At 34.5% G+C, this 22,505-nt stretch overlaps 1 protein-coding gene across 1 annotated transcript in view; it reads right to left on the bottom strand.

Annotated features, from left to right (window-relative positions):
• Window positions 1-22,505, bottom strand: part of LOC117173383 (myrosinase 1-like) — a 77,419-nt gene that overhangs the window by 7,122 nt on the left and 47,792 nt on the right. The window contains exon 3 of the mRNA XM_033361909.1: window positions 18,295-18,637. Coding sequence (XP_033217800.1) covers window positions 18,295-18,637 — 343 coding nt within the window. The remainder of the gene's footprint in view (window positions 1-18,294; window positions 18,638-22,505) is intronic.

Here is a 22,505-nt window from a genome sequence, read left to right as displayed (position 1 = left end):
TCTCTTAGCGTCAGATAGTATCCGTATTTTCTCCACAATATGCTGCCTGATGGTCAGCAGCTTTGACTTGTTAAGTGTGTGATAACGGGTCCGGAGTTCGCGTTGGGCTTAGTGTCGTCTCTCTTTCTCTGTTGCCGGCTTGTTCTAGTTGTGGTAGAGTAGGCTTTCCGCTTACAAAGCCCCTTTTACGGAGTAGTTCAACATGGTTTCGCAGACGTTGCTGCGAAAAGTGCGATAGCTCCGGGTGTTTCTCGCACCCCAGAGCATGCAGCCGTGTCATGTAACCCCGTTCACGGGCCACACTCGCATCGTAGCAGTCTAGCAAGTCGTGATTCAGTCGCTCCGTCCACCCAAAGGTCACAATAGCCCGCCGATCCATCGCACTGAATCCATTTTCATTGGCTCCCCCAGCTCTAGATTGGTCGGAATTGTTGGCCGTCCCATTGTCGGAAGCCCTGCGCGTTCTGTTGTTCTGAACCGCATTTACTACAACTATGTTTGGTGTTGTCGTTGTTGTTCCCACGAGAAGCTAGGGAAAGGGGTTCGTCCATCCTTGTAGAGCCTCGCATGCAAGGATAAGGCTGCTTACTCTGAGAGGTCGCCTGGTATCCCAGATTCACCGTTCTAGACACCTCACCCAGGTGCCATTCAGCTTTCGGCACGGTTTTCACACCTCCGCTTGGGAGTTAATTCCTTCGGGACCACCCCTGGACAATTGTCCGCGACTGCCTATTTATTTTCGTAACCATATTCAGCAGAAACCCTTGGTACAGGGACCCTCTATCCACAACCCGAGGACGCGTTCGGTGGCTTTGTCATAGGCCCTCCGGTTTGATTCTAGAGGAATCAAAACCGAACCGAATATATATATATATATACCTTGCAGACACTTTTCGAGTCATTTATTTGTATAATCGTAATTTATTTTTCTTTGCATATTTTTGGGTGATAAGGAAGGGAGCTCCGACACCGTACATGGCGCGAAGTTGATAGTTAGCCTGGTAGCTGATCAAAAATACAGTTACAACACACACATAAAACATGTCAGTTTATTCGAAAAATTGATATTTGACTGAATTTGATTCCGTCTGCTGGACGGATTCAGTTGTAAAATAAGAAAATTTTAGAGTTATAAACAAACTTGTATGTTTCCCATTGTCCACTCTGTAAATTTGTTGGAGTGGTAATTTCACCCTATGCTCTGAGTGGACACTGGATCCACTCCGATGGAGTGACCAAGTCAATCCTTTAGGGTGAAAGCATTCACTCTTACTCTAAGATTGAAAATTTTGAACGTATAATACAGAGTAGGCTTCTCCACCCTTCCTCTCGAGTGAAAACTTTGAATCAGAATTATGGCGTGATGACACTTGCTACGACAAATATGAGTAACAGTCGACTGTCATAAGAGATGAACTTGCATATCCCCAGCCCTCAGGTAGGAACTTCAGAACTGCCAAAAGCAGCACCAGTATTTACACATAGGCCAATTGCTTAAAAATAAAATAATGTTCTTCTTAGACCCAATAAATATGTAAAAGTTTGTCATAAGGGCAACCGCAGGATTTCGCCGGAAGCGGGTGCTAATCTGAAAAACTGCACCAGACCCGAGCGAAATCGAAGTAAAACTTCAGCCATAACCACGTCTCACGACCGTAAAACAGGTGGTTACAGTCTGTGACATAATCAATACGACGATCCGGAAAAGTTCTTGTGTACGCTGAGGACATGGAGCGACCCAAGGACGACCGCCTTCTGCATTTTTCCCGTAAGTGCCGTCTCGGTAGTACTCTATTCATTTGGAATGATTCCATGGACGATGAATGAGCGCAGATCCCTTGATATCGGGACGCGAAAGGTTATGCACATAAACAAAAGCGTGCATCTTAAGTCTTCTGTTCCGTGACTCTGCATCTCATCCCGTCAAGGTTGTCGAGAAATATTGTATGTTGAATGTCTTCACAACAGGATTATTCTGGGTACAGCACATAGAGTCGCAAATTGAAAAGACCCTGTTCTTAAAATGGTCAGGAAGAAGTGGGCAAAGGAGCGTTTCTGTAAAAAGAGGCAGAAGAGGCTGCTGATACACTCGGAATTAACTTTAGTTGAAGAGGTGAGCAAAATGCGTCGAATCTTGCCTACCAGTAGTACTCACTCCTGAAAGCCCGGATTAAGAAATCACAATCCGCATTGCAGTCTGGTATAGAGGATTTTATTATGGCATGTCAAGACAGTGTCATTTCGACCTTAACATACCGTCGCCTCATTTTGAGCCAAGACATTCCCGATGATAGCTGCAGGGCGTGCCATGCACACCCCGAGCATTCAGCACACATACTACCTAATTGTCCAACTCATGTGAGAACGACCTACATCTAAAGGCACAGTGCGGCACTAAGAGTGCTTTATTACCATCTATGTCACTCTCACGGCATTAACCTTAATATCGCTTCTCTAAATACTCCTAAGGAATCAGAGTAAATTGTCGAGAATGAGAAGTGCCGCATATACTGGAACTTTATATTCTCGACAATTATTTCTGTTGGGCACTCGAGGCCTAGCATGGTTCTTCTTGACTTCGAGAAGCGAACCATGTTCATTATCGAATTTATGGCACCAGCTGACAACAACATATTAGCCAAGGAGAATGGAAAGAAAGACAGGTATAGAGGCCTTATAAGGAAGTTGCGACGATTGTACCCGGATTGTTCTGTTAAACTAATCGTCCCTATAATTGGCGCTCTTGGAGATGCCAAGCTTTAACTGGTTAATAGCCTTAAAAGCATGCCTGCGTGACAAAAATATGGTAAAATACTCGCGGGAAAAATTCAGAAGGCGATCAACCTTGGGTCGCTTCGTGTCCTCACGATGCACGAGACTTTTGCCGGATCATCGTATTGATTCCATTACAGACAGTATTCACCTATCTTACGGTCGTAAGACGTGGTTATGTCTGAAATCCTGCAGTTATACTTATAACAAACTTTTTCATATTGCATTAAAATTGAAAAAAATTCTTTATGAGACAAATGAGCATTTATTAAATTATAATAAATGTTTTGGTGTATAATATAGTGTTTCGTTTAAATGTTGGTGCACTGTTGCCGAGGGGTGGGTTAGATCCTCAATCAAGGCCGGCATTAGTAAAGTGGCTCCCCTAGATGTCCCCCCCCCCATCGATTATATTGAAACATGGAAGTAGTATTTTTTATTCAAGTAAAATGACAATAAACCATATTTTGTAAAATTTTAATTCTAGTTTTCTCTTGATTCACATTACACTGACTTGAATAAATTTTAATTTTCCGAAAACCACCCGCCTCGACTACATAGCGCCCCTATCCGTTAAACCGGCCCTGGTTTAGTATATTTTCACTACATTGGCATCTCGCACAGCGTGCATTGCTATTCTGTTGCATTTCCATTACGATAAACAAATAGAGTAGAGTGAGTAGTTCACCGTACAAAGTGTTCTAGTGAAAAGGAGATAAACACACAGTAATACAAGAACCTGAATTTCAGTAAAGAAAGGCGGTTGACTTTCAGATGTAACCAAAATGATCATTTTCCAGTTGAAAGTCAACTGATTATTATAACATGACTTTAAGTAACGCGCTTGGTTGAAAGTCAACTGCTTTATGTACGTAAAATGTACTTTATAGGTTAATTTAAGACAGAAAGATTGTTGACTTTCCATTAACGCGTACGTGTGAAATGAAACTTATAGGTTAATTTAAGTCAGATTATTATTGAGATACCAGGTACAGAAAGTAAATCTTCAATCCTTTTCTGTATCTTTTTTTATCACATATAAACGATTATTCTATGCATCAAAAAATCAGTTATTGATCTAAGTAAATGTATCAAAATAATAAACGTTCACGAAACGACTATACCATGAGCTCAGTGTTGATAGATACTATCCGGCCAGCGCTATGGACACCATATTGGCTACTCTCAGCTGCTCTGTTGGCACCTCTTCTTAAATCGCCAAAATCCGTCTAAGTGTTTGCGCATTGCATTTCGCGCACTCCTTTCTACCAGCACAAACTGAATTTCAGAGCGCGCAAATGAAAATCATCCTAAGCTCAACATACCTGTCAGTTAATCATCACATTACTCGTATAAACAGATAGGAGACACTGCAATTAAGTTCCATTTCTGGTTGAAATTAAGTGACTTACTTAATTTCATGCAAAAATGCTTAAGGGAGAGTACCAACAAATGAGGTATTCTCGTAATATAAGATGCCGGGTTTCAGCTAAACTATGAGGCCTATTCAGTTGGTAATATCACTAACTTGCAGCCCTTAAAAAAAAATAATTTCGTGGTACCTTGAAGTTGACCTTCATGGCTTTTTGAAAGGTCAAGTTTGTTTTTTTTTTAAGGGAAACCCCCTTTTTTACATCTGCAATCCATAGAGCGGAAAATTCTACGTTCAGTTACGCACTCAAGTCATAGGTCAGTTGTGACGTTCAAGGTCGGTTAGAGGTTATTTGAAATTACCAAGTTTTCCAAGAGGTCAGTCTAATTCCTAAAGTAAATTTCAACGAGAAATTCATGGGTGATCTCTGTACTGATCTTCGTTACAGCATTTTGAATATTGTAATATCATAAGGAAAATTTTCACTAAAAGTTCCAGGTGTTCTGGTGAGAGTTCTGTTCCTCGCCGAAGAGTTATACAGTCCTATACCGTTGTTCGATCTTATAATCAAGCTCGTTTGCTATTTAATCACACTTTTTGTAATGGAGAAGAGTTAAATCCTGTCTCAAATTCCACGACTGAAAGAACTGTAAGGCGCTTTATGAGTCATGGATCTATCAAGGACCTTCAGAGAACTGGTCGGCCTTAATCTGCAGGATCTGAGAGGATGCAGATGGACATAGCCCAAGCATTTGTTGAAAACCCACACCTTAGTTTACGTCGAGCTTGTGATGAGCGTGACGTTGCTCCTGAGACAGTACGAAATATTTTAAAAAGCATTAATTTCCATCCTTAAAAAATTCATCTGGTACAAGAGCTCAATAAAGACGATCCTGATCGTCGGGTTGAATTTTGTGAAATTATGATGGACGGAATTGATAGAGATCCTCTTTTCTTGTACAATACAGTATTTTCAGATGAATCTACTTTAACTTTAAAAGGTGAAGTTAACAGGCAAAGTTGTAGATATTGGTCCGACACAAATCCTGATTGGATGTTGGAGAGTCACACACAATATTCACAAAAGATTAATGTTTGGGCCGGTATCTTGAATGATACATTGATAGGCTCTTTCTTCATCACTGGTAATCTCAATGCCCGTGCATATGAAGAGCTTCTCAGAAACCAAATTGTACCAAGAATAAGGGAGATTACAAGTAATAATTTTCAAAATATTTGGTTCCAGCAGGGTCGGCGCAGCAGCTCATTACGGTAGGGAGGTTCGAGCATATTTGTATACCCAGTTCCCTCAAAGGTGGATTGGAAGAAGGGGTGAAATCGAGTGGCGTGCTAGATCTCCTGATCTGATGCCTCTCGACTATTTTCTTTGGGTTTATTTAAAGAAAAAAGTATACTCAATGCAACCGCAAAGCTTTGACGAATTTCAGAATCGGATTCTGAAACAGGCTACTTTGATTGATAGGGAGATGATTCGTAATGCTGTAACTTATTTTTACAATCGCATAGCTTTTTGTCAAGAAGCTTAAGGTTTTCAGTTCGAACTTCTTCACTGAAGTGTGAGAGGCAAGGGAACTCACACTAATCAAGCACCCCGAAACGCGCGAGGCAATGGGACTCACGCGAATTAAGCACCCTAAAGGGAACAGGATTTATTACGTCGTCGTCGTTGTTCCTGGGTAATGCTAAACGTAAATGTAAACTGCTTAGAAAAAACCTTGAAAAAACCTTGAAGATCATGACCAAGATCAATAAAGAGCTCACCAATGAATTGCTTGTTGAAATTTACTTCAGGAATTGCACTGATCTCTTGGAAAACTTTGTTAATTTCAATTAACCTCTAACTGACCTTGAACGTTACAATTGACCTATGACTTGAATACGTACCTGAACGTCGAATTTTCCGCTTTATCGATTGAAGATGTAAAAAAGGGGGTTTCCATTTTAAAAAACAAAGTTGACCTTCACTCCGACGGAGTGAAGTTTCACTACGGAATAATTAAATTAAGATACACACATACTTGTAGTCGGTAAGTAAGTCAACACGTCGAAATAGTGTAGTGAGTGCGACCAATGCTCATGACGTAGTTATTGCGATGTGTGAAAAACATATTGGTAGAGGAGAGAAAAAAGGGAGAGATTTAAAACATTTCCATGAATATACGCTTGTAATAATATGTTTCTTTAGCAAGAATAGTAACGTTATCAAAATCTAAGGAATGTTTGTTACAATTTGCGTGTTTCGCAAGAGCAGTGTTAAGTCTGCCATTCTTACAATCTCTCATGTGTTCTTTAATTCTTACATCTATGTATCGGTTTGTTTCACCGATGTGGCATTTATTAAAATCCAAGCACGTTATTTCATAAATTACTTTAGTTATTTTATTTTGGCTAATTTGTAATCTATTATTAGTACTCACGTTAGGAGAAAGTATCTGATTAACCCTTTAATTAATTAGTTTTTGAAAAAGCTTAATTGGAAAACATTAATTTGCAGTTTATGAAAAACAGTCTCCAATCTTAATGCGCAATTCCAAAGTTGTTAACAATTTTTTTTATAACTAATTCCGTCCGGCCGACGAAGTCAAATTCAGTTCCACCTTAATTAATAAACTAATTTTCTTATAAACGAAAACCACGTAAAAACAAATTGAACTTTAAGTTAATGATATTTTTTTTGTATTAAACCTTTGTGTAACTCACCATTTCTATCAGCCCTATCTATTTGAATTGTTGAATATTGTACTACTTTTTCTTCATATACTGTTAAAAAAACTTTTTATTGAAACTCGGAATTCAAGCTTCTAATGTTTTTCTTGTACCTTCTTCCCTATTCCTTTACACACACCACACACACTTACTTGGTGGTGTTAGGGGGAGCTACAGTTTAAGGTGGGTTACGAACCACCAAGAGCAACAGCTTTAAGTATTCAGGAAATCTTTTTTTCTAAAGGTACCGGCCCCACGACTCTCCAGAGATGAACAACTCCCTTGTTTTGCTAGTGTGCACCGCATGAGCCGTCAAGGCTCTTCCAGAGTCCGAGGCGGGAATCGAACGCTCAAGAAAAACATTTTTTCTTTGATCTACTTCATATAGTTATTTACATCTTACTAATGTCGCACTAGTTACCTTCAGTTTCATTCTTTTTTTGTAATTCTTCTGAAGAGGGCTCTCGATGAACAGTCGAAACGTGGAAGCTTGCTACTGAGAAATTTTTCAGTTCAATTTTAATATATTTATTTTGACAATTAATCAACAACGTCTACTCATTTACATCTTCAACTGAATATTTATACCCTGATCAACACCTACAGTTTATACATTGAATTTACATGATTCGGCATATTAGAATTTATTTTAATTAAAAATGGCACTTTTTATTGTCATCCTGAAGGGTCTACCTGATGAAAATCAAGCAGAAAGGTGTATGAAGGCATGGGAAAAAACTGGAGTACGATAAAAAAAACTAAAAAATCAACTCAGGTTTCTATTACGCTGTAAAAATGAAGGCATATACCTGCAAAAATGTTAAAGTCAGTAACATTTATAAAAAAGAGTTCAACAAAACAATTTTAAAAAGTCACATTAACGGTTTAAATCTTAACAGTAAAGATATTAGTACAAACATTGCTAATGTACAAGTTAACTTTGATCAACTTAGAATATCATTTTCAAATGAAATAGAACAAAAAATTCCTGATCAATGTAACTTATTCTTTAACACTTAATTAAAAAGATTCTCCATTCTTGGAAAAGTTTTCATTTCTGATTATATAAAAAAAGGAAACTAACTTAAATTTCGTTATTATGGTAAGCGAAATATTGTCACATCATTAGTGGGTTCTCTGTTATACTACATTTCAGTATTCATGGTATAGCCTATAAAAGCAATTTTTGGGAACACTTGCTGACATGTAAAACATAGCTGCAATTTTGTGGAGAAAGTTTCTCAATTTAAAGTCCCTCATGGATACGAGTTTTTTTACCCTGGATGTTAACTCTTTATTCAATAACATTCCGCATGATACCGCGCTTGATGCTATAAAGAACAAATGAATCTTAATTAAATAGCACACACAATTATTTTATTAACTTTTCATTCAATTATTAAAATGTTATCTAGAAAATGCTTATTGTACATTCCAAGGAAGATTCTATGAGTAGATTTACGGCATACTTATGTGCTCGCCTATTTCTGCTGCTGTGTCTGATTTGATAATGGAGGTTTTAGAACATGAAATTCTGGCTTAAAATAAAAATTTTATGCGACTCTTTTTCTATCGCTACGTCGACGTTTTATCTTGTCTCAAACATGATCAAATTGAACCTTTCGAAATTCTTTTTAAAACAAATCGGGATCCGGCGTATCGGACACTGTAAGCTCACGCGGTCTTACCCCTCAGCCAATCGGCGTTAAGTTACAGGACCGTGTGGTTGTGATGTTTTGCAGGTGCCCCTGATAGTATACTAATGTTATGGTACAAAATTTTTTTTTTTTACAATAATTAAAACAGATTTTTATAATTTCATTTTTACTCGTATTTGCCTATGCCGAATCGATATTTATTGTAACTAATAACTTTAGTATTGAATATTGCACACATCCACTAGCCAGACAAAAAAATATGCCGGCATAGTTCGCTATAATAATGTTTTAACTTAAAATTCTTCGGGCGAAATTAAGTACACATTTACTACATATCTCAGAGAAGGGGCTTCGAGATTGCCACTGCACTGGGATAATCACCTGATTCTTACAGTGTCCGCGAAACAGCTGCTGGCAGTGTCCGAGGTGTGACAGTGTCTAAAGCTACAGTGTCCGAGGTTCGACTGTAGATCAAGAGAGTTCTTTTATTCTACGAGTACCTTATAATCCACAAACTTCCAGAGCGTTTCAAAGATTTATGGTAAACATAGCAATAAAATCATTTTTAAACTTGTCAAAGATCCTTCTAAATATTTCAGTAATAAAAAAGAACCAATTACCAATAATAAAATAACTAAAGTAGTTTATAAAATAACATGCTTGTATATTAATAAATGTTCAATCAGAGGAATAGAACGATATGCAGAAGTAAGAATCAAAGAACACATGAGAGATTGTGAGAATGGCAATCTTGATACAGCTCTTGTAAAACACGCAACTTGTAACAAACTATACGAGTTAGAGTATATTTATCCCGCAGTTAATTCAGCAGACTTGTAGCTCGTAAATTAAAAAATCCGCCCGCTTCGCGGGCACATTCTCCAAGCGCGCTTCGCGCGCAGTTCATTTCGCTCACTAGTTTGAGTGCGCCTAGGGCGCGCAACTGTTGGTTCTCGCGCTCCACGCTCGATAATGTATTTACCTCGCGCTCCGCGCTCGGTCTTTGCATTACCCTCCACATTTGTTCTCAGACCACAATGCGCAATTTTCTACATCCTATGTTAAAAACTATTATATCACATGTCTGTTACCATTTTTTTTTTGTACCTTGGTCTGGTACTGCTTATTCTGATATTGCAAAATAATGATCACATTTTATTTTTTCTGATCCTAATAGGGCTCTGCTGTGGTTGTTTAATCATTTTCCCTTTTCTTAAGTGAAGCTGAACACTTTTTTTTAATTTGTCATTAAAGAATGTTCTCAAAATACCTACGGCCTTGGCGATTACATTCTCATTGCGACAATCGCACTTCGCGCTTAACAGACAGGTTATACAGGCTCTAATTTCTTTAAATTTGGGCTAATCAAAAAATTCGGCTAGAATAGTTTTATATTTGATATCTAGTGGAAATTTTGAATGAAATTTTTGGATCTAAAAAAAATTAAATTATTCTATTTTTTGAAAATTTTGAAAAGTATATAACTTCTATCATTTTCATCAAAATTAAAAATTTTATTTGGATAATTTGCAAGTCGTTTATATTTGGTATCTAGTGAAAATTTTGAATGAAATTTTGGTATTTAAAAAAAACATTAAATTTTTCTATTTTTTGAAAATTTAAAAAATTTTGAAAAGTATATAACTTTTCTAATTTTCATCAAAATTAAAAATTTTATTTGGATAATTTGCAAGTCGTTTACCTATCTATAAAAAAATTTGACAAAAATTTTTATAATATTAAGAAAAAAATTCGAAATTTTTGAAAATGCTATAATTTTTTTAATTTTGGGCTAATCGAAAAAATCGACTAGAAAATTTTTGAAATATATTTGGTATCTAGTGAAAATTTTGAATGAGATTTTTGGATTTACGAACAAAATCGTTTTTTATATTTTTTGAAAATTTTCAAATTTTTGAAAAGTATATAACTTTTCTAATTTTCATCAAAATAAAACATTTTATTTAGATAATTTGTGGAGTATTGAAAACATTGTTTGTTGTTAATGTGAAATGGTTGTGTAAAAAATGATTGTCTGTTTTCCAAATATCAAATTATATTTAAACACACAACAAGAAATACAAAAAGTGTTAGGGAACGGTGATGTAAAATGGTTAGCGGAACACCAACTCAGACGACGAGTTCTGAGCTCGGTAGTGGTGAAAATTATAATGTCTGAATTTTTGAAAAATGAATCGCAGACAGGGTAGAGGCCGATGTTGCAGAGTGCAGTACATTTTTGGTAGGGGTAGCTGAGTTGCTTCTATTGGACAGTGAAATTCGAAGAGAGAAAATATCGGCGACACCTACTAAGGACGAAATTTAGGAAGGGTCAGTCATACCTGACGTGATAAAGATAACCATCAATCAGCAAGATGGTTTATGAGTTGAACCCTTGGAAAATTTCTAAAATAGCCCTAGTAAAAGTTTAGGATAAAACGTGCGGAGTAGAGTATTTTTGGACTTAAAGCAGTAAAGACAGTAATTTAAGTTTACAATTCTATTTTCAAGAAATGTCGAAATCTGAAGAATATTGTTCGCGAAGGTTAAGAGCTTAAAGGAACTGTAGAATTTAAAAGATGAAAGGATTTACAATTTCTTTTTGTTAGTAATAAACTAATAAAAATGTGAAACGAAAACGTGCTATGCTAGGTTACAAAAATGCAGATGTTTCGCTACGTGAGAAAATTCGGTAGTAAACTATTTAGAAACTATCTGTATAAGAAGAGCGAGATGAAATTAAAATGTATGAACATGGGACTCAACACAGCCATCTATAAGAAATGCAGACATAGACACATACAGACATACAAACATACAGGCAGACAGACAGACACCGATTAATTTTTATGATTTTCGGATTCTGCGAGTGCCGAAACGTAAAGATCCATTAAAAGCCAGAGATCGAAAATTTAGGCGATTACATTACATTCTCATAAATGAGAATGGAAAAATGTATATCTTTAAGGAATTATTCTTGCTACTCGCGTATAATAGCCTCATTCATGCTACTGCATGATAAAACTACATATATTTTTTTTCTTTGCCATTCATATCACTAGTTTACAATATGTATTCTTAAAATCATTCCGCAGTATCAATATCTATGTTTTCTCATATATTTATATCTCTCCCATTTCTTTCTCTCTTCTGCCGATATCTTGTCCACACATCGCAGTCACTATGTTATGCGCAATGGAATCACTCACTATAGTTTCGACGTTGTCAGTTAACTTACTTGTCGCCTATACGTTATGTGTGTATCTTGATTTAATCATTCCGTCTGCTGAACGGCCCGTGTGGAAATTTGATTATAACGTTAGCTGGGCCCAAAATAAAAGAATCTTGGCCCCAAATTGGGGATTTAGACAGGTCCATAGCGTAAATGTAACGTCTAGCCCGGCTGGAGCCTAAGTTACCGACCGACTTAGCCACAAATTGGCTTTATTTATTTGTGTATTCTTAGGCACATTAAAATAAAAAATTGTATAGTAAAATAAAAACTGTGTAAAAGCGTTTATAAAGGTAAAATTGTTTATTTAAAAGAAGCATTTCACGTAGCTGTACATTTTAAGAAGAATTTTATTTCTGAACCGGATAATTCGTCGCCAGCCTCATCTTTCGGTTGCTATCCCAATCTGTGAAATTAGTGAAGATCATTTCATAATGAGAAAACACTTTATCCTCAGTGGACTTTTATTTTAATTTTTTTACTTTGATCGTTATTTTTTACGATTTACACGAGAACTACGCGTCCTATCAACAAGTTTTTTATGAAAAGTTTGGATCCGTTTTTACTCGTTTTTGGAAGAGCGCTTATTTCTATTCATTCATTTATAAGCTTGTACCGTTGTCCAAAAATACCATTTTTGAAAAATTGTAATTGTTTTTTAAGAATAAAACGAAAAACTATTTATCTGGTCCAAAAATGATTTAAAACAAAGTTGTAGCTCTTTTTGTTTGTACAATTTTTTTCATTATTTTTTTTCTTAGCTTGTGTCGTTTGTCCGAAAGTTTAATTTAATTATTTTTCATGTTGTTTTTTACGAAAAAACAAGAACTACGTGTCCGGTAAAAAAGTGATTAATAACAATTTTTTAGATATTTTTTGAATTCATTATTTTTGTTAATTTATTTGTTTGTATCTTGCAGAGCTCAACCCCGAAATTGACCAAAAATAGTCTAAAAAAATTTGAAAATGTTCTAATCTTTTAAATTATCATCCAAAGTAGCTGGTTAATCAACTCTGTCTTTCTTTTGGTTCCCAAACACGTGTGCTCAAGCACAATCCAAGAAGATTAGCCTTTCTAAAGTTATCCGGTATATGACATCGACATATATGACATCGACGACAACAAGGACAGCGATGACAAAACAAGGTCAGAGAGACAGACTCCATGGTAAGACCGTTTTTTCGCATTCAAGATGTCTTGAAACGTGGAGATTTAGAGAAATTCACGGTAGTCAGTTTTGACATAAAAGCAGTACCTTCTCATAATAATGAAAATGTAATAAAATTAGCATGACCATTAAACCAGACCAACACACCGATACGTTATTGGGGTTGCTGATTCTGAATAAGGGCTCATCCTTGCTCCATCAAGTTATTTTTTCGTTGAGAAAATTGTACTTTTCAGCCGTTTTCTTGAAAACCTAATGTGATGGAGGATATCTGACGTCAGATTAGGATTCAGCCACCTAGAAAACATTTTTCTATGGTGGTCTGGTTCAGTGTCCGTTGCAAGTTTTCTATGTACCTGTGAGATTTTTTATTTTCAAATTGGAAATTTTGAAAAATTCGTACAGTTTTCCAAGAATTTGTTGTTTTTTTTCTCTGAGAAATTTGGATATTTTCTTTTCTTATTTTATTAAAATATTCTTTCCAAGACATCAAAATGCCATAAAAGGGTCATTATGATAACAACTAAATGAAACAATTTGCTAGGACATTTTGACACCTCCACTCAATATGGGTCTATCTGTTGGCAGCGCCGCACCGCGCCGTATGTGAGACTATGCGCTGTATATAAGCATAGGGAATGGTCTCATCCACGGCTTGTCAGCATATAGTCTCATATTGAATAGAGGCGTCGATTTGTTAGCTTCATTTGTACACTAAATAACAGACGGTCAGATGACTCACCGGTTAACAAATCAGGAAAGCATTTTTTAATGCATATGGCATTAAGAAAAAGTTTTCTTGTTTAATTATTTTAAATCGAAAAATAATGCTTTTAGTCCACTTATTTATAAAAGAATTAAAAAAATTAAAATTCTGAAAAATATAATAAATCGAAAAAATGCAATACCAAGTAAATTTCTGAGTACCAATTTCCCCTTAAATCTAACTAAATCCAGATTTTGTCTTCAACGAATGCAAAAGAAATATAAAAAATACTAGAATTTTAAAATGTTTGGCAAAAATGAAGAAAAACGAAAAAACATATATGGGAAGGCAGCGCCTCTAGGTTCATCGAAATTTGGTGGGCATAGACAAAATATTTTTGATGAGCCCAGATACTTCGATTTCAAAAAATATAGATATGGATACACTTTCGGAACAAAAATTAGAATATAGTCAAAATTTGATTCATAACTTTAAGAAATTCCTTATTGCTTACATATGCTATGAATTTTTATTAAAAATCGAATTATGATGTATGCATTTGTGATTGGAATATCTAATTACAGTTGAAGTAAATACACCCAACTTTCGGTTTAGTAATAGTGTCGAAGTTTGCCTCGCGTTAACCTTGTTACTAAATCGAGGGGACCGAAACGTAAACAGTCATATGTATGTATGTAACCAGGAAAAAAGAAACGATTGAACTGGAGCGCCTTGAAATTTTGTATCTTAAAATTCCAGATTGACAAAGTTGCATTTCCATTTTTTAGGACTCTTTTAATTGGTCAGGTATTTGGACTTAATTAAATTTGCCAAGCCACATTCGGAGATGTACTCGTTCTATAGTTTTGAGACATTCTAAATAGGAGCACATAACCTCAATCGTTTCAAGTTATCAATGAAATGGAGTTTGAAGGATGTCAAACTGAATGGAGAAGTTCAGGCTCCCTTTTACAGAAACGAATCTGCATCATACAATTAATGTTTGATGAAGTTCGATGAATTGTATAATGCAGATTATGCTCTTCATTATTTAATTGTAGTAAATGGGATGTGGCTACAAGCAAACTTGAATAGGAAAATGCAGATAAGTTAGGGACTGTCCACTGTCGCGAACTTGTGAAACCAGGTAGCATTTTTAAGTTGCATTTTGAATTGGGCTTAAAACCAATCTTTGCACTGTTTTTACTAGTTTAGAACAATAAGTGAATACAAGAAATTAATCTTTTTTGGAAACTAAGTGTTCAATTTAGAATTTTAATCGTATTCAGTGAAAAAAACAAATTTCCTGTTAAAACTGTTTTTGTCAAGAAAATAATTATTTTACTACAGAATATAAGTTTCAACACACCATTAGCTAAAATGAACTTTAGTTATTGCATATAACAAAATATTTGGTTCAAGATATGGAAAAAAATTAATTATAGGCGATCAGAAATGAAATATGAATTCTAACCTAACTTTTAGGTTATAATTTTTTAGATCGTAAATATTCCATGTAGAAATTAATCAACATTTATTTTAAGTTCACTTTTATGTCAAGGTAAGTTTTTTGAAGCTTATAATTTGTTTACGCAAATATAATATACTAAAATAATAATTTTTTCGACAAAAACAGTTTTAACATAAATCGTATTTTTGCGTTGTATACGATGAAAATTACACATATGTAGCACTTAGTTTCCAATCAACCTTAATTCTTTTCATTCACTTAGTAGTTTAAACTATGCGAAATAATTAAAAAATGGTTGTGAAGCTCAAATTAAAATGCATCTTCAAAATCCTCCGCTGCGGTTTCGCGAGTTCATATTTTGGCCGCATTGAAAAAATATATGGCGTATTGAAGCGCAGCGGATCCCAATAGTATTATTACCATTAAGGCCATGTCATGAGTGGGTCACGTGACCAGATTACTACCTTACCGTCACTTTTTTTATTTCCCAACTTAAATTCATACGAAACACCATACCGAATTAAAAATTTGGGATACTAACCAAGAAGCCATAAGAACGATGGGTCTTGCCCTAAATTTGTATAATTATGAAAAAAGTTTTTTCTTGTAAATAATTTATTATTATTTTTTTATAACTATTAAAGTTTAGGAACAGACCCACCTTTCTTAGCGCTCGTTTTTTAATCGATAACAAATTATTTCTTGGTGAATCGTAAAATAATCACTTCTCCGATTCACTGGTACCTCTAACCTATCGTCAGCAATCTGCCATTTCTCTTTAAGATACACATTTCATACGACTTGAAATACGATTGAGAAGCGGCCAATCGTTTCTTGTTTCCTGGGTATGCATGTATGTCTAGATGTAAGTAAGCACGATAACTTTCGAAAGAATTGACGGATTGGATTGACCTTTCGTGTACTCATTTAGTGTTTTAAATTTAAGGTCACATTTCTTAGCCAGCCATTTTAGGTATATACAAATTCATAAAGTGGGAATATTTTCAACATTTTTAAGCCTTCTTTTCTCAAGATTTAAAAATTCTGTGTACGGTTATTCTTAGTGCTCAGATATTTAAACAATTTACCTGAACGACTTTTTTACAAAAAGAAAATTAACAGAGTTATAGCCCTTGCAACATACAAGAAAACAAACGACAATAAACATTTTGAACCAAATAATGCACGATATGAAAAACGTCAAGAAAAAAAGACGTTGCTTTTTGAAAGCCCTAGAAGATTGTTATAACAACTTTTTTATTTTACATAAAAAATCGAAAATTTAAAGCTTTATTGCTTAAAAAATAATGAGAAATAAAAAATTCTCTTTTGCCGTCAAACTATGCAATATGCGAAGAAAGATGATTTAACAGAAATTATACAACCAAATAAGATCTGCAAATTTGTTGTGTATCACATTTTTACAGGACATGTTTTTGTTTTATCTGGAAAGTTTTGCTTTTAATCGCAAAAAATAATATTTAAAATGTAAATAATTAAATTTTTGGACAAACACATCAGTTATGAAAAAAATGAATACACGAAAGTTGCTTCTTCAAAAAAGATCTGTGAATTTGTAGTTAATAATTTTTATGATGGAACTCCTAGATTTTGTTTTATTCATAAAAGATAATAATTAAGAATGGAAATATTATATTTTTGAGAAAGGACATACACGGAAAAAAAATTCTTAAGGCGAACGAGTGAATCGAGAATATATTAAAGTCAAAGAAAGTCTCCGCTTAGATTAGATAAAACGTTTAGTTAGAAGAGTTAAACATTTAGTTACTTTATGTAAATTGTTCTCGTAAATCAGTAATTTGTACACAATTGCTGAGTTGGAGAGTTTATTATTTTTGACAGATTATGTATAATTTTATTATATTTAGATCAGAAAAACAATTTGGTTGTTATAGAAATATTTTAACTTACACTAGCCAATCTTTCGTCTGGTATCGCGAGAATGAATTTCCCTGAAATCCGTATAATGTATTTGGAGGTCAAGCTTGTTGTTTTTATCGCGTTTCTTGATATTTCAATATAGTTATCGCCTACAATCGAAAAAATGGTAAATTATTCTTACCGCATCATAAACTCTATTAAATATTAACATGCGCACACATTTTAAGTGGTAAACAACGTTTAATTGTCCAAAGTAAATCTGAACTGTCACTGCTCCCGATTAGACCTTCGCCATTTTATTTCGCTGCTCCCGCAATGTACAGGCGCTGTTCCGATAATTCCTTCAGACGCCTATACTTAAAATCCCTATTATAGCTATACTTATCAGGGGTTTGACTATAGGATATCCCTGATGTATGGAAAACGGTCAAGGATATTCATTTAAGCTGATCCAGGAATCTTTCTTAATTCCTTCGTTCGTTTTCAGCTAAATGTTTAGCTATAATAAGGAATAATATCCCTGGCACAGCTTAATTTTTTTTACCGTGCAATATAAGAAAACAAATAAATAGACAAAAGTGGTTCAGCCCCACAAGATGGACGAATTTTTTTATAATAATTGTTAGATAGGAGGAGTAGATTGTCTCTTACTCGTAAAAAATAAGTTTAATTAAGATAAATAAATAAACAATTTAAGGGAAATGAATAAGAAATTAGTTTAATTAAATTTTTCGACCGACCATACGGGAGACGAAAAAAACTGAGAAGATAATAGCTTTTTAACCGAAAAATATCTACAAACGTGTTATAAATTCTTGTTATAAATCATACTAAATATAAAAAATTCGGCTTTTGGACAATGAACACAAGCTTCAATAAAATGCTTAAGAACCAAATTTTCTTTTTTTTTCTTTTAGGGTGTTCGTTAAAGCCGAAGGAGCTTAAACAATGGAGAAATCTCAATCATTAAATTACAGTTATCGATGCTTTCACCTTTAATTTAGAAAAGTCAATGCAAAAATGTGGGGGGAAATGCAAGGCGTGAGGGAAAATACATTGTGGAGCGCGAATCGCGAGGACCAAGATTCTTGCGCTCTAGGCGCACTCAAACTTACGAGCTTAGCGAGGCGCGCGCGATGAGAATGTCCCCACGCAGCAGGCAGAGTTTTGATCCTCTAGTGTACTTTAACAATGTTTGCTGATTAGTAATTAGTACTTATCTGACAAATCTCAATTATCAGGCTTATCACATTAATAATGATCATTTTGAAGGAATTTATGTCACCTGATATAATCAATCCAAGCCTGGGAAAAAGAAGGCAGCCTTGATCTTGGCCAGCCTTCGAGCTTACTATTTTCCGCTATTCTATCTTTCATGACTTTGGGGTAATCCCCGTGCTTGGAAAAAATTGGATGACTAGTCCAGCCACAGTCGAATTGGAAAGCCACTTCTGCAGCGAAGCTGTCGTTCGAATGTTTTGCAAAATGGTGCCTGCACGGTATCACTATACCAATAGTTCCACGTTGCTGAGGTCGAAATTCTTTGTCGTATATGTGATACGCCCTTGCGTGTGCTTTCAATGCATTATGAACACAAATAAAATCTGCTGTGCCCTTCATATTTAATCCTGTAAAAATAATATCTTTTACAAGCTCCTGCTTCTTAAATCTATTTTTTTTTAAATAGAAAACTCTCGTCTAAAAAAATTGGTGTAACAATAGATCTTAAAAATCTCTCAATCATTGCTGCTGAAAGCCTGATTGGCTTTTAATTACTTGAATTTTCTTTATATCCTAACATTTGAAATATCGAAAAATAAAATTACAAATAATAAACATTTGTGCTTTCAGATTACCTAATAAATAAGTGAGAATATTATACATGTTATATGTTAGTGATTTCGATTGGAAATTTGTAATTAAAAAAAACGTTATATAATTTTAAGCTAGTTTAGTACATTATCACCTAAAAAATGGTATTGCAAAATAAAAATGATAATAGTTTGCTCAATTCAAACAATCTTCAACAGCTTCAGGTTATAATAACGTTTTCCACCGGAAATTATTGGTATTTTACTTATTTTTAATGAAAAAATATCAAATTTCGAAGAATCACAGCAAAAACTGTAGTTAACTTTTGCTGTATGTAAAATTTCCCGCTGTTAAAGTTTACATGCTATTTGGCGAAAGATTATCCTACGATTGAGTAAAAGCTGTCATCTGCTACGGAGTCCTTAGCAGCAATGGGAAAAGAGCAATGTATGAGTGAATTCGAGTTATAAATCGGGACACCAGATTTAAAACCACACAGAAAAAACAAAAGTTGAAATTGGTTGCAGGCAAGACTTGCAACGGTTATAAGTTAAAAATATTTCGGCAAAAGTTTCACCGAGGTTAGGAGAATGATTCTGATCTCGTATACTGCGTGACGCGGAAGTGAGCAAATTTCGTTAAAACGTGTAGAATCCGTAACAGAAAACACACAAAAAATTGTTCTCACTGATATATTTCCTCCAAGATAAAATAGACTATTGTAAAGGAATTAAAACTTACTTAATGCCATTTATCAAAAAGCCAAAAAAAGTGTTTCTCTAGATTACTAAAAGAACTGAAATGTCTAGCGATTTGACGCAAAATCAACGCCATTTTGCAGTCATAGAAGCCTTAAGTAGAATTTATAATGATAAATCATTTTTAGTTAAGTCAAGATAGTGTTTTTTGTCTAAAATTGCTATTGGTAATCAAAAAGCCTCATATTTCAAATACTATTTGCAATATTTAAACAATAATTACTTAAAAATCGCTTATTACACGAAATCAGTTATTATGAACAAACATCAATTTACTTCAAACATTAAACCTACAATTTTGAACAACTCTCGGTTATTCAGGTGTTTATCATTAAAAATTTGTAGTTTTAAAGTAGAAATGCTACAGTTTGATTGTATATATGTCAGCGTACGCATGCAAAAGGCCCTTAAAGCCGTTTCAAGTTTAGGAGATATTCACATTTTCATCAGAAAATTATGGGTACTATTCTCATTTCTTATAAGAAACAGAAAGTGGATATATTTCATATTTGAATGAAGTATAACACTTGCGCTTATGGCAGTCGTCAACTTACATGCGTTTTTATCAAGAAGCGATTTCTCGAAATTTCAGCTTCAAAAATACCCCGGCCACTGGTTTTTCAACCTCGAGTTTGTCTTCAGCTTCAAATTTTAGAATTTATCCGGCTATAGTCCCCTATACGTAATTCTATACCGGCCACAAGGGCCCTTTTCATGTGGACGCCCGCATATATTGTAAAAAATATTATATTTTAATTATGAACATATGAATCCATTTTTATCAATTACAAAAAATATTTAACTTAATTCGTTTTCTATGATTTTATAAATACAAGTTAAATAAAATATAAACATTTTGTATTAACATTAATTTCATAATAATCGCGCCAAATTCTTTAGTAAATCAAAAAAGTTTCTAATTTTTAAGGTTAAACTCCTGATTTGTGAGCTTTAATTAGATGTTTAAATAAGGTTTAGTTATACATAAAATTTCAGTTATAGAATTAAAATAATGTGTGCTGAGCTTTGATTTAATTAATTCGAGATCAATATTCCAAATATCAATTTGGTTCGCCACACCTGGAGGTGCTTCGATGTCCGCATAACCCCAATCACAAATGACAGTTGGTTCATTGAAAGTAGTAAATATTTTAACTCTTGGTCCAATTTCTCTGAACACAATTCTGGCGAAATCCGCAAACCAATCTATCATCAGCTCGCTTGTCCAACCACCCAAATCGTTCAAAGTTTGTGGATGATCCCAATGATATAATGTCACAAAAGGCACGAGTCCATTTCTCTCTATCTCGTCAAGAAGATCATGATAATATTTTATTCCATCCTTGCTCACAACGTTTGGAAAACCAGATGGAAGTATTCTTGTCCAACTGATCGAGAAACGGTAATGTTTAAACTGTTCAAAATAAATTATGAGGAATTTTAAATACCTGAAATATATAATGATATCATAAGAGAGTTTGGGCACATTGATACTTTCCAGAAATTTATTATTTTTATTTTATCTCTGATAAAAATAATAACTTTCATTCGGAACAACCATTTTCTCGCGCCATATGAAATAACCAATCACAGCTCAAACAAATGGGACCTACATAAACCGCATGTTTTCTTCTACAACAATATCTACAACAATATAATCCATAAAACTTTTAATTACATGGTCCCACAAAAAAGTGGTCTGATCGGCAGACCAGTGCAGTGTATCCTTATGTATTTTGACCCGCTGAATCCATAGTTAGAAACATTAAATTGGCTCGTGGTTTAACCCTGGCTTTAAAAAACAGTCTTAAAATGACGGTCTTCTGCCAAATTTGAAAAAAATAGAAGGTTGTCTTCTCGGCGGAAAACAGAAGTGTGTTCTTGCTTATCTTGTCCTGGTAAATACAAATCCGAAGTCAGAACAATCAGATTGGTGCATGTTTTAAACACGATCCAATCTGGTATTCCTGACTTCGTATTCGGATTCAGCGTGTCAAAATACATAAGGATGGGGCTGTTTTATCAGCAATAACGTTGCAAACTGTTATAAATGCATATTCTAGAGATCAATCTTTTAGTGACGCATTCGAAAAGTTAATTTGTGATGTTGAGGCAGGTGTGGGTTCTGGGAAATAGGATTTTCGACAATGATTTTGAAAGGAGAATAAAATTTTTCGTTCCGCTAGTGATGTGTGTCTTAATTATGGAGTGGAGGTGTGGGGGTGGAAGGTAAGTGTGGAGGTAAATAGGATGGGCAGTCGTAATTTCCTCCACGGTCACCTGCATACCCTTCCCCTTCTAGTGTGCAGCGGCACTGCCCCTCACTGGATTCGAAGTTGCTCCAGGCCCTCGATACTACGTCCCTTATAGAAATAATCCCTTTGTCTTCCAACTGAAATCTATTCCTATTTGAAGAATATCAGTATTCCAAAGAAAATCATTTAAATATACAAAATTCGATTAGTTCCAATCTAATAAAGTATAAATATGATTTATGAACATTTTATGGACGAAAAATTATACAATTTTCCACTTTTGGTCAATTAAACATACAATGCAATACAATTATAAATAATAAATTAATAATACATAAAAATAATAATAAACAATAATAATAAATAAAGAATAATAAATCAATAAATACAATTTTATACATTTGAAGTTATGGTGGATTGATAATTAATTCAAGTTAACCAAAGTAAGTATTTGAACAAGTTATTATTATTTATAACAATATTCTCTTACAATTATTCTCGTATGTTGCCGTTTTTTCTAAAACAAATTAACTTTTGGTCCACTTTTGAATTGTATTGAGAGAATAATATGTTGAAACAGGAGTAAAATCGTCTGGGAATAAACAGGAATTAGAGAGATAAGATTCTCGTGTACGCAAAACTCTTTTATTAAAGATACTATAGTAGACATT

The sequence above is a fragment of the Belonocnema kinseyi genome, chromosome 5 (assembly GCF_010883055.1).
Source record: "Belonocnema kinseyi isolate 2016_QV_RU_SX_M_011 chromosome 5, B_treatae_v1, whole genome shotgun sequence".
NCBI classification, from domain to species: domain Eukaryota; kingdom Metazoa; phylum Arthropoda; class Insecta; order Hymenoptera; family Cynipidae; genus Belonocnema; species Belonocnema kinseyi.
The sequence above is the reverse complement of the archived record's forward strand: the minus strand, read 5'-3'. Positions and strand labels throughout refer to the sequence as shown.